Source organism: Zalophus californianus, chromosome 10 (genome assembly GCF_009762305.2).
Source record: "Zalophus californianus isolate mZalCal1 chromosome 10, mZalCal1.pri.v2, whole genome shotgun sequence".
NCBI lineage: Eukaryota > Metazoa > Chordata > Mammalia > Carnivora > Otariidae > Zalophus > Zalophus californianus.
In genome coordinates this window covers 1017312-1033730 of record NC_045604.1, presented here as the reverse complement: position 1 = coordinate 1033730, position 16419 = coordinate 1017312, and the positions used below count along the sequence as shown (strand labels likewise).

Sequence of the window (16419 nt, the reverse complement as noted above, 5' to 3'; positions counted from 1 at the left end):
CAGGTGTTCCTGGTCCCTTCACGCATCACAGGCTCACGGTGGGTCAGGTAGGGACCCTGCAGGGTGGGGGTTGGGCTGCATGGCCCTAAACCCAGACAACAACAGGTCCCTCCCACTTGACCACTCAGCTGTCTGAGCCACAGAAGCCCCTTGCCACCCGCTCTTGCGGAGTTGTCTGAGTCCCCCCCCCCACACCTCGTGGAAGGCTGGGGCCCTTCTCTTTGGTAAGCTTTGGCTTCCGGGAGAGGCCCTGCCTCATTCACCCGTTCTTTATTCTGGGCCACATGGAGGCCCAGCCCAGGTCTCTCGACCTAGACCTTTGGTCTGAGCAGGCTCTGAGGTCAGAAAACCCAGTCTCAGGCCCCCACCCCTGCCCGCCTGTGGGCCTCAGGCGAGGTGCTCCTACTTGCTTTTGGGCTCAGCCTTCCCATCAGTAAAGTGGGGACTATAAGCAACCCCCCAGAGGTTGTCACGAGGGTGAAATCAGTCACTGTAGGACAAATGGAAAAGCTGTTCAAACAGCGGTTGTCACAAAGAGTAGTTTTCTTAGTTTACCTAAGCTCTAAGGGGGGAGCTGGGGCCTCTGTGAGCCTTGGACGTGGGAGGAGAGGGTGCTGGTTCCCAAACCATGTGTCAGGGGCTGGCAGGGGAAGGAGCTAACTTGCATTTAACTCTGGGCCGGGCGCTGTGCAGACCCCAGTCCTTGCCCCTGAGGCTGCCTGGTTTGGTCTAACAAGCAGAATTTTACCAGTCCTTTCTCAATGGTGCTAGGGAGGACTCAGCCTGGCGGGTCAAGAGGAACTGTGAAGGATAATAGGATTTGCGACAGGGGAGGGGGCTTCAGCCTGGGCAGAGGTGAGGCTTGAGGGAGGGGAACAGCCCTGTGGCCAGATGGTTAAGGGGGTGGTTCAGGATTCTCCCACAGCCCACCTGCAAGGCTACAGAGGAGCTTTGCAGGGGGCAAGGGGGAGGGTGCCATCGAGGGCATCAGGGGGCAGGGCACCTGTATGAAGGAAGGTGCACACGGGTGCTGTGTTGCTGGCAGCCAGGGAGGAAGGGACCAGCTGTGAAACTGGGGCAGTTAGTAGGTGTCGGCCAACAGCCCAGGAGAGGGGCAACGTGGGCCTGACTTGGAGCATGTGTTAGAGCGGCCCAGCCTTGGATGGGCCTAGGCCCTGGGGCCGGGGGGTCGAGAACTCCTGCTTCTTGGCCCTGGGACAGGTGGGTGACCACGTCCTCCTGCAACGCCCTGAAAGGAAGATCTGGTGTCGCAGGGCTGGGGTGGAGAGGGGGACGCAGCTGGGCTGGGCTTTGCAGGGTATGGGAGAGGGAGAGATCCAGCCTACCAGTAGCTCGCCCACTACTCCAGACACGTGTGTGTCCCCCTCTCTCCATTTCCTCCAAGGCAGGGCCCCTCCGGACAAGTTCTGACCACCGCTGACACTTAACCTTACTGAGCCTGAGGGGAGCGACCTGTCCACCGAAGTTGTCACTGAGACCCTGTCCACAGTCAGAGGGACACCCGTCAGCAGGAACTGAGGGCAGGTGCTGTGGAGAGGAAAGCGCCAGCCCCCTTTGGGAGGCCCGGTACCCGTGGGCCACACAGACCTGCCATGCTTGCTGATCTAGAAGGCAGCCTCGGGCCCTCGCCGAGGCAGCCCGTGGGAGAAGCCGTGGCGTGAGGCCTGCCCCTCTCATCCAGGTGGGCTGAAAACTGTTCAGGGTTCTTCTGTCCCGCTGAGAAGTAGGCCTTAGAGAAGGTAGGACCATCAGTAAGTGTTCACACATGAGGAGACCAGGACAGAGGAGATGGCTTGCCTAAGGGACCCGTCATAGCTGGTCTGGGACAGGGGAGGAAGACCGACCCCAGGCAGGCCTCAGGCCACCAGTGGGCTCTTGAAATGTCAGTACTGCGACTCACCCCACCCCTGCCGGGCTGGCCCTGGGCTTGGAAGTGTCTGAGCTCCCACCTGTGTGTCTCCGTCAGGGCCGCGCCCCCGCCCCCCGCCCCGGCACTGCCTCACTGGCCACCTGCTGCCACCAGGAGGCCCCAGCTTGTGGGCAGGAGAAGGCTCGTCCTAGGAGAGCCCTTCATGGGCATCACGCCCACCTCTTTGGTTCAGAGGTGAGTGAGAACTGAGGCACAGAGAGGGAAGTGACTTGCCCAAGGTCACAAGGCTTGCTCGGGGCAGGGTGGGGACCAGAGCCCGTGGCTGCTGACCCCAAGAGTCCCCTGTTCCTTCTCCCTTCCCTCCTGTCTCCACGTTTTCAACCTTGGAACGCAGGCTCTCAGGCGAGAGCTCTGGAGGAGTTGGTTCTTCCTCGTGTGGCTCTTGAGCTTTGACCTCACTCATGGCTCCTTGTGCAGAGACATCTGGCCATGCGGAGGGGCAGTGACTGGATAGACAGGAGGCTGGACCTGCAGGGGGCTGGGCTGGGAGGGAGGGGCCCTTGGAAGCTGCCCCTGGGACATGAGCACCTGGGTTTGGGGTTATGAGGGCTCAGCCTTGAGGATGCCCACAAGGGGCCCTTCTGGCCTCCATACCGGCCCCAGAGAGCCACCCTCCTCTGCTCATTTGTGTCCGTCGGGTGTGCACGCAGCAGGTCACCGCTGTGCTTGGGAAGCGTGAGTGCGGTGCTGGGGAGAAGCACAGGGAAGCCACTCCGGGCAACCTGCCGAGGCTGGGAAACGGCCTTGCCGCAGCCACGCAGACCCAGCTCCTCTGCTCCTGGTTCCTGACTCTGAGGCGTCTGTCCACTTCCTTTAATACAATAAAACCAACCTCTGTCACTAAAACACCGTGGGATGAAATCAATGAATTACTCGTCCAGTGGCAGGTGGATGTGGGGTCAGTTCCCCAGCTCCAAAGCTGACATTCAGCGCACCATCATCAACACAACAAAAATAGTTCTCTAAATCATGAATCTTTATTTAAAAAAATCTGGTTCGGGGCGCCTGGGTGGCTCAGTCGGTGGAGCGTCTGCCTTCGGCTCGGGTCACGATCCCAGAACCCTGGGATCCAGTGAGGCTCTGCTAAGAGCCTGCTCCTCCCTCTGCCTGCAGCTCCCCTGCCTGTCGTGCTCTCTCCCTGTCAAATAAATAAACAAAATCTAAAAAAACAAAACAAAACAAAAAAAGTCTGCCTTTTTAGGGAGGGGTGACTGTCAGGGGTACTTGTGTTCCTGAGTCCTGGGGCCACTTCTCTGTAGTCCGAGGTGGGCACTGGCTTCTTCAAGCCTCGTCTTCTGGAACCCCTGAGGCAGCACGGTCGGGCATCTCCCAAGAACTCCGGCCACGCCTTCCCGGCTCATCTGTGCTTCTGCCAGACAGTCCTGGCCCTCCCCTCTTTGCCGCCTCAACCTCAGCAGCATCCCAGCCTGCAGACCAGGCCTTCTACCCTAGAAGGAGGGCCTCACATTTCTGCAGACCTGTACGGCTTACAAAGGCTTTTCACGCCTACTAACTTATTTGAGTTCTTTTAGTGGTGGCAGGATGAGCAGTTGTCAAGCACAGAGTTTCTCTTCTTTTTTTAGATTTTTAAAAATTTATTTATTTGACAGCGACACAGCGAGAGAGGGAACACAAGCAGGGGGAGTGGGAGAGGGAGAAGCAGGCTTCCCGCGGAGCAGGGAGCCCGATGCGGGGCCTGATCCCAGGACCCCGGGACCATGACGTGAGCCGAAGGCAGACGCTTAACGACTGAGCCACCCAGGCGCCCGGAGCACGGAGTTTCAAGGGCTAGTGGTGTCCCTGCGAGGGAAGCACGGCTCTGGGGAGTAGGTGAGTGAGTGGCCTTGGAGAGCAGGGCGCCTGAGTGGGTGACTCTGCAGGCCAAATGGCTTCGGGTGGCGCAAGGCCCAGGGTGTCCCGTGGGAGCTGGTGTCTGAGGAGGAGGAGGAAGAACCCCCTGGCCATCTGAGGTCAGGGGTCACCATGCAGGCAATGAGGCCTCGGAGAGTGGTGACGGGAGCCGGCGGCCAAGCTGCAGTGGAAGGGAACAAGTCTCGGGATTGCTGGCTGTCAGCACTGATGAGGGAAAAGGCCGCCCAGCCAGGTGGTTAGGAGCCTTGCAGGAGCCCGAGTTTTCCAAGAGGCGAGGGGATAAAGGCCAGGAAGCCGGCATGGGAAGGAGGGAGACCGCGGACATGAAGTCTGTGCTGAGGTATGAGGGCTGGGGGGTGATAAGCCCTCCATTTGAGAGGGCAGTGGGGGACACTGAGATTCACTTGAGGCAGTGGGCAGGAGGGGAACTTGAGAAGCGGTTAGGATAGTTCTGATCGTCATTGGGAATTCCCAGGAGCTCCTAACAGCAGGGATGGGAGAGGCGAGGGTGTGATTTGGGTCAAGTGAAGGAAGGGGCTGGGGCGGCGGGGGGGGGGGGGAGTCCCAGTCCTTTCTAGTGTGATGGAAGAGGGATTTGAGCTTTCCGTGGAGTCCCGAATAAATGCTTACTGAGGGTGTGCTGGAAAATCTGATCCTGTGTCGAATTCTAAAACCACAGGGCGCTCAGAATAAAGAGCAACTCCACATCTGGATGATGCTGGAGCATTTACCTACTATACCGGCAGCCCTGTGGGACGAGCGTTATCGTCGATGAACTCAGTGTGACTCGCTGAGGGTCCTGAGAAGCGTCCGAGCTGGACCGAAGCCCCACTGCGTGCAGCCTTCTGAGCGCACGGTGAACGCGGTGACCGCAGAGTCGCTTCAAAACCAAAGCAAACACAGGACCTCCAGAAGCCCGTTCTTTCTGCACCTGGCCGTGCCCTGCTCTGCTCGGCTTCCGCGCCACGCTTCCGGTGCTCGGGGAGTCCGCCGCTCTCCGCAGCAGGTGCCCGCGCCGCCCCTCTCCCGTCTGATGGACTTCGCGGCTCGCAGGAGCGGGCAAGCTCGGACACGCAGGCCAGCGAGCCCTAGCCGAGGGCGACGGCGCTCACTGCTGCGGGCTTTCGGGCAGCGGACAGACCCCCGCATCGCCTGGCTGCGGGCCGGACTCGGGATAACACGAGGTCGCCTGGTCCGCGCTGCCTCCCCTGCCCCTTCAGCGCACCCTACCGACGCCAGCGCGCCAGGGCCACCCCCCCCCCACCCCGCCCCGGCCAGGCCACGCAACCGCCCTCGGCGGCTCCAGCGCCAGCAAAGCCGCGCGGCGCGCCCCTCCCCGCGTGACGTCGCAGACATGCCCCCGGCGCCCCCGCCTCTGGCCCCTCCGGAAGGACCCGCGTTCACCGCGGGGCACCGACGGGGTCGCTCTAGCGCGTGCGCCTCAGTGCGCACACGAGGAGGCTGCCTTGAAGACCTGCTCAGCGTTACCTCGTTTGCTCTTTCCCCCTAATGTTTGCGGGGTTGTGTGGAGCGCAACGTGAGGCTCACCCCGGGGCACTTCGAGACGTCACCCCCTAGAAGGAGAATGGTTGTGTCCGGGTGACGTCAGGCTCTGGGCGGGGCCGGGCCGTTCTAAGTGAGCCTCGTGGGGGGGTGTGTCCTTCGGGCGGAGCCACGCCTTCCGTCGGCGTGCGGCGGCAGGGGGCGTGTCCGCGGGCGGCCCTCTCTGCGGCTGCGCGGGCGCTGCCCCGGGTCCCCGCACGGGAGGTATCTTGGACGGCGGCGGGGAGGCGGTCGCATGGCTTCTCCGGGAGGCGTCCCGCGCCTGGTGCTGCTGGTCAGCGGGAAGAGGAAGTCCGGGAAGGACTTCGTGGCCGAGGCGCTGCGGAGCAGGTCTCCGCGGGGCGGGGCGGGGCGGAGGGGCGCCAGGTGGCGCGAGGGCTGGGCTCGGGGTGGTGTCCGCGGGCGTTCCGGAGCAGGTGACGGCTGCTGGGGCGGCCGCCGGGTGGCCAGGCTTCGTGGAGCCTGCAGGGCGGGAGCCCATCAAACCCCAGGACCCCTTCGTTAGGTGCCAGGTTGGGGTACTAGGCAGGAGTAGAGGTCACAGAGGGATCCCCAGATCCAGGACTCAGTTTACGCTTTCGTCTGGCTCCCAGGAGTGCGTCCCCTCTGCTCCAGCTCCACGCCTCAGTGTTCCGTGTCAGCGAGGTGCTGTGGGTGGGAACAGTTCTGCTGGGATGGGGGGCTGGACGAGGTCGTGGGGGGCCTGGCAGCGGTCGCCTCGGGCTCCCACCAGGGACCCGCCCCCTTTCCCTTAGCTGCATTTCTCCTCCCCCCCCCCCCTACAGGAGTCAAATAGTGGCCAGAAGCACAGTCTGTGCAGTTGCGCCCCTGGGGTTCGCAGCCTGACTCCCCACCTACTCGTTTGTGATCTTGCAGATTCTTACCCACTGTCATCTCATTTTTGTCATCTGTGAAATGGGGATCGTACTAGGCTGCTTGTAAGGATTACAGGAGTAATGCATGTGAAGATCTTAGAACAGTTGTTGGCGTCTAGCAAAGACACAGGGAAATGGTGGCTGTTAATTTGCATTTTCACGTATTGGCGTCAATACTCTTCAATACTCCACAGTGTTGCTTTGGGTGGGTCAGTTCTCACCCTCAGGTCCTCCTCTGAACGGTGGACATAAGGGCGCCTGTCTTACTGGGTCAGTATTGGAGAGAGTCTGTGTCCAGGGCAGGAGCTGTGTGTTATCCGGATCAAAATACAGCGCCCCACAGATGGCTGACGGAGTATACTGAACAAGGGAATGAATGAGTGATTTCGGTTGTGGTGACCACGTCCTGGAGACTGAGATACCCTGGCTGTGGGGGAACCAGCAGTAACCTCATCCAGGGAACATTGCCAGTGTCATCCTGATGATGTTTGTCTGACTTGTTAGTTTCAGGACTGTGGCACATTCCTGTTTCTTTTTTTCTTCTTTTTTTTTAAGATTTTATTTATTTATTTGACAGAGAGAGACACAGCGAGAGAGGGAACACAAGCAGGGGGAGTGGGAGAGGGAGAAGCAGGCTTCCTGCCGAGCAGGGAGCCCAATGCGGGGCCCGATCCTAGGACCCTGGGACCATGACCTGAGCCGAAGGCAGACGCTTAACAACTGAGTCACCCAGGCGCCCAACACATTCCTGTTTCTTAATAATCCTGTAGGAGGCAGAACAGAAAGTTCTGTCCCCACTGTATAGGTGAGGAGTTAGGGTCAGGGAGGAGGAGATGTGACAAAGTTACAGAGGTAGAGTAGCAGAAATGCGACTCTGGTTGGCTCAGGAGCGCATGTGACTCTGTGACTCTGACTCTTGATCTCAGGGTCATGAGTTCAAGCCCCATGGAGTCTACCAAAAAAAAAAAAAACAAAACAAAAACAAAAAGGAAGAAGGAGAGGGGCGCCTGGGTGGCTCAGTTGGTTAAGCGACTGCCTTCGGCTCAGGTCATGATCCCGGAGTCCCGGGATCGAGTCCCACATCGGGCTCCCGGCTCAGCGGGGAGCCTGCTTCTCCCTCTGACCTTCTCCCCTCTCATGCTGTTTCTCTCTCTCTCTCTCTCTCTCTCAAATAAATAAATAAAATCTTAAAAAAAAAAAAAAAAAAAAGGAAGAAGGAGAAAGGAGAGGGGACCTCAGTGCCCTGGACTGGTCAGGGGACTGGAAACTAGGTTAAATGGGTCTGGCTCTCCCTGTCCTGCAGACTCGGCGCGGATGTGTGTGCCATCCTTCGGCTCTCCAGTCCACTCAAGGAACGGTACGCTCAGGTAGGTGGTGGCTCTGTGGCATCTGGTGGGTCAGAAGGAGCCAGCGTATGGGCTTCGACTGCTGTTGTCACGAGCAGGGTCCCTACAACCACTGTCGGCAGGGTGGTGGATGGCTCTCGATTTTTTGTGGCTTGACCGATTGGGGGTGTTTTCACCTTAAGCTTCCGGTCACCTCCCCAGAGTGTGTTCAGGAAAGCGTGTCCAGGAAGGGCTGGAGAAGTGAGTTGCCAGCTCTGAGGCTGGGTTATTAGTGAGGGTCTGGAATTCTTCTCTTGGACATTGAATCACCTGGGGCGTCAAGCAAGATGTAAAACTAGGCACAGAGAGCGCTGCATTTGTATAAAAATGGAGAAAGATTGTAAATATATTTGCTTATATTTTCAGCCGTGTAACAGGTATTTATGGGGTGCTGGATGTGAGGAGCCAGGGCAGGATATGTAGGGGACTGTGTCGTTGGCTGCCTCCAGCAAGGGGAGCAGTGGCAGAGAGAGATCTTTCACTGTAAACAAATATGTATCTTGTGAATTTCGAACCATGTGGATTAAAAAAAAATAGGATTGTAAAAAAAATAAACAGGACCTCTTAGAGCCTCGGACTTCAGACAGGGAGCCCCGAGGGTGAGACCAGCTTCCCAGACTGAGGAGCATTCGCTGCTTACGCTGCTGCCCTTGACCTCTGGGTGCTTCTGTCCAGGGGCCTGTGCTCACAGCCCCCTGGTCAGGTGGCCTGAGTCTGGCCTTCTGGGGCCACGCAGAATGAATTTGTCTTCCTCTTTCCATGCATCAGTCCCCTATCCATGGGCAGTACCCTCCTGTACCATTTGACCTTCTCCCACCAGCTGAACAGACCCATCTGTAGGCTGGCAGCCTGGGGGGGCGGGCCCTGGGGAGAACAGGTGCAGGGGTTTTACAGTTCTTTTTAGTGGGAACCTTTTCCAAATGAAGTGGGATGAAGAAGTTCCTTGTATCCAGCAGACAGACCGGGAGGGACTCTGATGGGGGGGAGGGGGGGCAGAGGGGGGAGGAGGTGGGGCTCAGCCTACCCACCGGGACCTGGGCACTTCCGAGAACCCCAGGGCTCCAAGGAGCCGTTTGAAAACCACTGATCTACTTCCAGAGTTCCCAAATTAGCCCCTGGTCCAGACCTATGAGCCAGGCTGGCATGGGGGTTGGGGTGGGGGTGTGGGCAGGAGTTGTGCATTTTTTTAGAAAGTTTTATTTATTTGAGATAGAGTGAGAGAGAGAGAGCACAAGGGAGGGGGGCCGAGGGAAAGCAAGAAGCAGGCTTCCCGCTGATCAGGGAGCCCGATGCAGGACCCTGGAATTATGACCTGAGCCGGAAGGCAGACGCTTCACCACCCGGACGCCCCAGGAGTTTGCATTTTTAAAACCTCAATAGGTAACCCATAGGCCGGCCTACGCTTACTTCTCCCACGCCCATTAAAAAACAAATCCGAGGTGCCTCTCTGGCTTAGTGGGTGAAGCTTGCTACTCTTGATCTCAGGGTTGTGAGTTCAAGCCCCACGTTGGGTGTGGAGCCTACTTAAAAAAAACCCCACGTAAACACAACAAAACCCACCCAGAATGAATGTTAGTGCATTGTTTTGTTAAGACACAAAGGGAACTATAATTGAAAAGCAGAACATAAGGCTTCTGGTGGTCGCTGTTCGCCTGTGCTCAAGAGTACATGGGGAGCAAGTCACCAACAGGAGGTGGCTGCTGGCCTCACCTTGGAGCAGGGCACAGGAAGGTGACTGACCTGCAGGGTCGCGGCCCTTCAGTTTGCAGACGAAGAAACCGAGTCCAAGAAGGTCTCCTGCAGTGAGTTAGTAGACGGGCTGGAAGCCGCCCTGAGTGACGAATTTCAGACCCCTTCCCGCCCCGGAGGCCCCTGGGAGGACCCCTCCTGCCCCCCGTGTCCCTGGGGAAGCGAAGGCGAGCCAGGATGGTCCGAGCGGCCCCTCCTGCTCCGGGAATGCCTGGAGCCAGACGGAGGAGCTGGGAACTTGGGGGTGGGGGAGGGGAGGAGGGAGACCGGGAAACCTGGGGCAGACGGTGCCGGAGGGGCCGGGGAGGTCGCGGCATGCGCTGTTTTCAAGTTTCTCACTTTGGTTGGAGGCTAAGCCTGTGCCCAAGGGATGCAGACTAATTTCAGGATTGGTTTAAGCCAGAAATAATTGTGGAGGTAAAGCTGTTGCAAAAGAGAAAAACCACATCCTACGTTTTAAAGACAAACCCAAACAATTTCTGGATTACCCCGGCTTTTCTTCCTTCTGCTGCTGTTTGGGATTTCTTCATTTCCAGCACCCTCCGAGTCTAGGTGGCAGCCTCCTTGTCCTTGCATCGCCCCTGCAGGGGTGGGAGGGGTGGGGGCGAGGGCGGGGATGGCCTTTCCTGTTTCAGGAGAGCAGTGAGGCGGAGGCTGCTGGTGCAGACACTGTGCTTTGGGCAGGAGAACGGCCTGGACTTCCAGAGACTCCTGGACGCCAGCGTCTACAAGGAGACCTACCGGAGGGACATGATCCGCTGGGGGGAGGAGAAGCGCCAGGCCGACCCAGGCTGCTTCTGCAGGAAGGTCGTGGAGGGCGTCTCCCAGCCCGTCTGGGTGAGTGGGCTCGGGGGCGGCCTTTGGACACTTGCCTTCTCCATCCGTGTCTTCACTGGCTTCCCCTCCTGCCGAGTGTCACCAGCAGTGTGAGCTCCTGCCCTGGCCCTGGCTTCTGCCCTCACCCCTACAGTCCCTTCACCACCCAGCAGCCAGAATGGCCGTTTAGGAACAATCCAAGATAGGTCACTGCTCTGTTGAGAACCTTTGTCTGTCGTTCTGTTGAACCACCTTGAAATCGTCATGCACACTTCTAGGCCTTGAACGATCGGGTCCTGCTGCCCGGTTAGCCTCCCTACTCCTTGTGCTGTGGCTACATCGGCCTTCTCTCCGTTCCTTAAGTCAAGCTCCTTCTGGAGTCAGGGCCTTCGTGGGTGTTCTGCCTGCTTTCTGCAGCAGGCAGCCCCTTCTTTCCCTCTTCCCTGGGTTCACTCTAGCCTGACTGCCATGCCGCCTCCACCAGGAAGCCTTCCCTGATACCCAAGCCTTAAGTGATGCTTGCTGTCTGGTGTTCCCATAGCACCTCACCCCTTTCTGACCTCCTCGTTCTGGCAGCCCGTATTCTCTCCATGTACCTGGCCTGGCTCCCGGAGATTTGGGGGGTACATCCATGCAAACATACAACAAAGTCTCTTCTCTCGGGGCATTTACATTATAACACGGGCTGGAGGGGGTTAGGCCCCAAACAAACATAGAATGCCTCAGGTGGGGATAAATCCTAAGGGGCAAAACTGAGCAGGCCAGGGTTCTGAGGAGGCTTTCCCTGACACGGCATTTGAGCAGGGCCTGCAGGAGGCCAGGGACCAAGCCAAGTGCGTGTTCGTCGGGGTCGGGGGAGGGGGCAAGTGGCCGGAGGTGAGGCTGAGACTTGCAGGTGCCTTGGAAGAGTGGGGCCGGGGCTCCCGAGCCACCCGAGCAGGAGAGGCGTGGCTTCTGCGAGGGCCAGGAGAGGAAGTGGAGGCCAGGGCGTGGGTCTTTCCGCAGGGGTGGAGGGGCCCTGCTCAAGACGGTACGCTGTCGCGGGGACAAGGCGGGCTCCGCGCGGGCTGCAGGGGGTGGTGGAGTTCGGTGTCACTGGTGCTGAGCGCGGAGCGCACTGCTGGGCCGGAAGCTGCCCAGCTGGCGCCCAGGCTCCGAGGGCGTGAGCACTGGGTCCGCGCTGCGCTCCGCGCCGGCCGAGCGCCCGCGCACAGCTGTTCGCTGGGACACGTGTGTGGAAGTTGCGGAGTGAACGTGTCAGCGTCACCAACAGCTGCCGGCCTCTTCGTTCGCTGGTCCGCGGACTCCGGGAGGGTGGCCACCCACCACGAACAACCTAATAGATGGTGACGATTTCAGGGTCCTTGCTGCTCAGAGGAAAGTACACAGCGTGTCTGGCCTGGCAAGGGGGCAGGAAGGGAGCCAGGGTGGTAGGAAGCCTCCCGTACAAGGGACACTGGGGCAGAGATGTCGCCTGTGAGGGAGCCTGGCCTGCACTTGTCTGGGCAGAGGGGGCCGCGTGCGTCCCCGAGGAGGACGTGGTTGGCATGTCTGGGGACAGGAGACCAGCTCGTGCGGTGGAGGGAATGCGGGAACATGATGGAAGTAGGTGCCAGATCGTGTAGGGCCTTGTAAGCTGGGCACAGGCTTTGGATTTTCTTAGAATGATGGGAGACCTCTGAGAAGTTTAGGGCTGTGACCTGACAAAACCAGACTTCAGTTTTAGAGAGCGCTAGGAAGCAGGGCCCAGTAGAGCATCTTTGTTTCTGGCCTCAGTCTGTTCATCTGTAAAACAAGTGTTGGACCCGCTGATCTGACCTCCAAGCCCGCGGCCTCTTCTTCAGCTCAGCAGTGGCCCCAGAACGTGGTGTGTCCACGGCGGAGCCGTGTGGCAGCGACCGGGAGGGCGGCCTGCATGGAGGGGCAGTGGGTGACCGTGGGGGAAGGGTGACATCTATCTGGGTTCGCTAGCCCCTCCCAACCCTGTGCACCTGCTTGTGTGGAGGGGGCCCGGGTCTTCCCACCACTCCCAGGGCCCTGTCCCTCTGCCCTGTGTTCTGTTGGTCACCTGCCTGTGCTCTTCCCCGCAGCTGGTGAGTGACACACGGAGGGCCTCAGACATCCAGTGGTTTCGGGAGGCCTATGGGGCTGTGACACAGACGGTGCGCGTGGTGGCCCTGGAGCAGAGCCGACAGCAACGGGGCTGGGTGTTTACTGCAGGTGAGCTGTGTGCAGCGTTTGTCCTCGGCCGCCCGCCCCCGCGCTCTTGGTCTGCTCTCTCCCTGGCAGGCCTGGGGGACTGAGTGAGGGAGTACAGAAGGGGTTCTGGGGCCTGGGGCTCAGGACTGACCCCACATTAGAGACTAGAGTGGGTTGGGGGAGGGTGTCCCCATGACCTTGGCCCGGTGCCCCTACTGGGCTGTCTTCTCTATAGGCCAGTGGGGCCCGCCGCTGGGTCCTTCACCTCTGCTTTCCAGGTGTTTGATGAACAGCGTGTCTGTTGGGGGGCAGGCCCGGGCCCTGCCCTGTGGCTTCTCTCGCGCCTGAGATCCTGGGACCCAGCGGGCGCCCCTCCGTATGGCTGCCATGCCCTGGGTGTCCACCACGGCCAGGTCTTTGCTGGTGCTTCGTCCGCACGATCTCACTTTACAGTGTGTAAACCGGCCCGGCAGACGCCTCCCCAGACGACTGAATCAGAGGCTTCCCATAATGAAAGCCTCCTGCCCTGCTGGGTTGTCTGTGGTTTCAGAAGACCCATCCACCCTCCGTGGCCAGTGGCCAGTGGCCAGTGAAGGGCAAAGTCCGTGGACACTCTGGGGGCCTCAGCTGGTGGTGGGGTGGGTGCAGGTGGCTCTCCGGTGGCAGAGGGAGGCTGGGAGGGGCGGCTCCATCCGGGGCCAGCAGGCCTCCGCGCCCGGTGTCTGCCCACATGGCCAGGGCCTGACCTCACCATGCCTCTTGCACAGGGGTGGACGACGCTGAGTCAGAATGTGGCCTAGACAACTTTGGCGCCTTCGACTGGGTCATTGAGAACCATGGGGATGAGCAGCACCTGGAGGAACAGCTGGAGGGCCTGGTGGCATTTGTCCACTCCAGACTCTAGCGCCAGGTCCCGGGAGCACCGGCTGCCTCGCTTCTGCTGGATGTGTGGCCCTGATGCTGGCTGAGGTGGGGAGCACACAGAGGGCCTAGGTTTCTGGGGGTCGGCAGAAATCAGACAAGTCAGGACACCCCTGGGGGCCTCGTTTCTTTGTGCAGAGACCGCCCTACCTCCTCAGGAGGAGACGGAAGGGCAGGGGGGCCTCCGCGGTGCTGGCTTGTCAGCCTTTGCAGCCTGGCTTCCCTGTCTGGACGCCCTCAGCCCAGGGCTCCCCAGCGTGGGTACTAATAAACCACCTCAGAGCACACACTCAGCTGGACATCTCATTCCCTGGACGCCAGCACAGCCGGCGTGGGGTCCGAAGGGCCGGGGGCTGCCCTGGTGGCTGTGGGCCCTGCTCTCTCTCCCGCCTGGGCTGCCACGTCCTGCAGAGGCTGGCCTGCGCCATGCGGGAAAAGGGCCTGTTTGCGTGGGAGGCAGGGTTGGGGTCTGAGGTTCTCATCTTTTGGGACGGCCCCACAAGAGGCTCCAGGTGCTACAGAAAGTGCCACTGGCAAGTACCCAGGGGGATGGAGGTACCGTGGAGTGGCAGAAGCGCCGGAGATCCACGGGCTCCTCGTAAGCGTTGTGTGGCCCTGGGTAGGTCACATCACCACGTCGAGCCTCAGCGTGCCCGCATGGGGTTTTGGACTTGACCTGTTTCATTTCATTTTATTTTATTATTTTTATTTATTTTATTTATTTATTTTTGAAAGATTTTATTTACTTGAGAGAGTGAGCGAGAGAGAGAGCACAAGCAGGGGGAGCGGCAGAGGGAGAAGCAGGCTTCCTGCCGAGCCAGGAGCCCGACATGGGGCTCGATCCCAGGACCCCGGGACCATGACCTGAGCCGAAGGCAGACGCTTCACCAACTGAGTCACCCAGGCGCCCCAAAGAGAGTCCTTTCACCTGCATTTAGCCAATGCCAAGAGCTCAGAGAAGGAAGGTGACCTGCTCAGGTTTCGAGGGTGTGCATGGCTCCTGGCCATCCCCAGACCTTGCTGAGCACCCCGCTCTCTGCCCTGCACCCCTCCCCCCACTCATATGTCCCCCAAACTGAACTGCGTCGTTCCCGCCCAGAGCTCCTCCCTGGCTCGCCGTTTCCCGACGCCAGCTCTCTGGCTCTCATGGGCAGCCGGCACCATGGACTCCTTCATGTCTTCTGCTGTGGCCTTTCCCGTGTCCTTCCAATTCTCCCTGGGAGGTAAACGCCCTGCTGGCTGGCCACGTGTGTCTGGTAGTCGTGACCGTGGCTCGCAGAGCTGTGTCCGCTCCCGGTGGGTGCTCGGGGAGCGGGTGTGCTCGTGGCACGGTCACGTGTGCGTGCTTGTGTCCTGCAGTCCATGCTTCCTCGCACCCCCCGGGAGGCTCTGTCCCCCGCTGGTGCTGGGCCGGCGCTGGCTTCAGTGCCGCCTGGCCCTTTCCGGCACACGGGGACCCTCTGGGGCTCCTGTCAGAGCTGCTGACAGAGGCTCTTAGCCCCCCGCCTGCTTTACACCCGTTCCAGGTTTGTGACCTAAAGACTTTACCTCCCGTGGTCAGCAGACTCGGCCCCAGGGACTTTTGGTCGTTTCCACAGTGACCCTGTTCAGAAGCAGGTGCAGCGGGCTCGGGGGTGGTCTCCAGGTGGCAGTGGCCGTGCCCTGCGACAAGGCGACGGGGCTCACCTGGGTGTGCCAGCCCTGGGGGGTCGTGGAGTCCCAGCCTTCTCTCAGGGGTCCACAGTTGTCTCTTGGCAGGGACTTCAGGGTCCCGGGCACCCTGCGGTTCACCTCTGTCCCTGAGAGCAACAGCTCCTGAGGAATGAGCCTGTGTCCCCGGTGCCAGGCCCGGCAAAGGCCGTGACGGCCGGGATGAGTGACCGTTACTGAGCGCCCACCAGGAACCAGATACCATGTGATGTGTTTTAGGTATATATTCTATTTTAACATAAAAAATTAAAGCACTTTATTTCTAAAAAGATTTATTAAAGATTTTTATTCATTTGAGAGAGCGAGAGCACAAGCAGGGGGAGCGGGAGAGGGAGAACAGGCTTCCCGCCGAGCAGGGAGCCCGATGCGGGGCTCGATCCCAGGACCCCGGGACCATGACCCGAGCCGAAGGGAGCTGCTCAACGACCGAGCCACCCAGGCGCCCCTTAAAGCACTTTTAGGATTAATGAAGAAAAAAAGAATGGCTCAGAGAGGACTGACTGGACTTGGAGTGCTGAGGTGTGGGCCCAGCAGCCACAGCCCCGGTGAGAGTGTAACGACCTGTGTCTTCAGGGTCGCTGTTTGCCACTCAGCTGTGGGGGTTCTTCCCCCTGAACCGGGAGCAACCCGAGGGCCCTGGGACGGCAGAGCCGGCAAGGGGCCAGCGTGTGTGCCTGGAAGCCTGTGTGTCTCCACCCTCCCTGGCGCATGTCCTTCAGGGTCTGGGATGCCAGCCCCCTCCTCGGCCCGGAGGGCGGCCGTCCCTGCCCGCATGTGGGATCCAGAGCTCAGGGCAGGTGTGAGTCTAGGGACGGATCACTCACGGTTCTTCCTCCTCGCTCGGCCGCGGATCCACACACACCGTGTACGGCGATTGGATGCGCGTATGTGTTGTGAGATCAGCACAAGCAAGGTCAGTTGGCACCCCCTTCACCGCACGTCGTCGTGCAAGTGTGCGGTCCACGTTTTCTTATCCGTTCACCCGTCTGTGGACGCTTCGCTGTCTCCATGTCTCGGCTGCCGTGAAGGTGGGGCTGCAGCTGTGTCCTCGGTGTAGGGCTTTCCTTTCCTGCAGGCACGTGTCCAGCAGTGGGGCTGCTGGGTGATTACCGAGGGATACTTAAGTCTGACATCAAGGAGGCAGGGACGGAGCAGGGAAGGGGAGGTGGGGCTGGCGGGCCTGACACGTCCCTGACCCGGGAGCGCTGGGCTCCTGGCTCCGGGGAGGGTTAGGAAGGCCAGCAGGTCCATCCTCGCCTTTGACAGGGTGGCGCTGATGCCTCCTAAAATGGGAGCCCCCCCAGTGGCCAACCAGCCACTTCGGGATCTGAAGTTCCTCTGTACTTAAAAAAATTTTGTATTTGTCTAAATATCAAAA

The 16419-nt window shown here is 59.8% G+C and overlaps 1 protein-coding gene across 3 annotated transcripts; it reads left to right on the top strand.

Moving 5' to 3' along the window:
* The first annotated feature begins 5536 nt into the window (after window positions 1–5536).
* On the top strand, window positions 5537–13618 carry PMVK (phosphomevalonate kinase). 3 transcript variants are annotated; one of them, XM_027613857.1, is made up of 5 exons: window positions 5537–5716; window positions 7565–7628; window positions 10080–10232; window positions 12302–12431; window positions 13178–13618. In XM_027613857.1, the coding sequence occupies exons 1-5, from the start codon at window positions 5622–5624 to the stop codon at window positions 13312–13314; spliced, it is 579 nt and encodes a 192-aa protein (XP_027469658.1). In that variant the 5' UTR covers window positions 5537–5621; the 3' UTR covers window positions 13315–13618. The 3 variants fall into 3 exon arrangements, with proteins under 3 accessions (XP_027469658.1, XP_027469659.1, XP_027469661.1); XM_027613858.2 differs by having other exon boundaries at window positions 5545–5590; XM_027613860.1 differs by lacking the exon at window positions 5537–5716 and having other exon boundaries at window positions 10199–10232.
* The last annotated feature ends 2801 nt before the right edge of the window (window positions 13619–16419 follow it).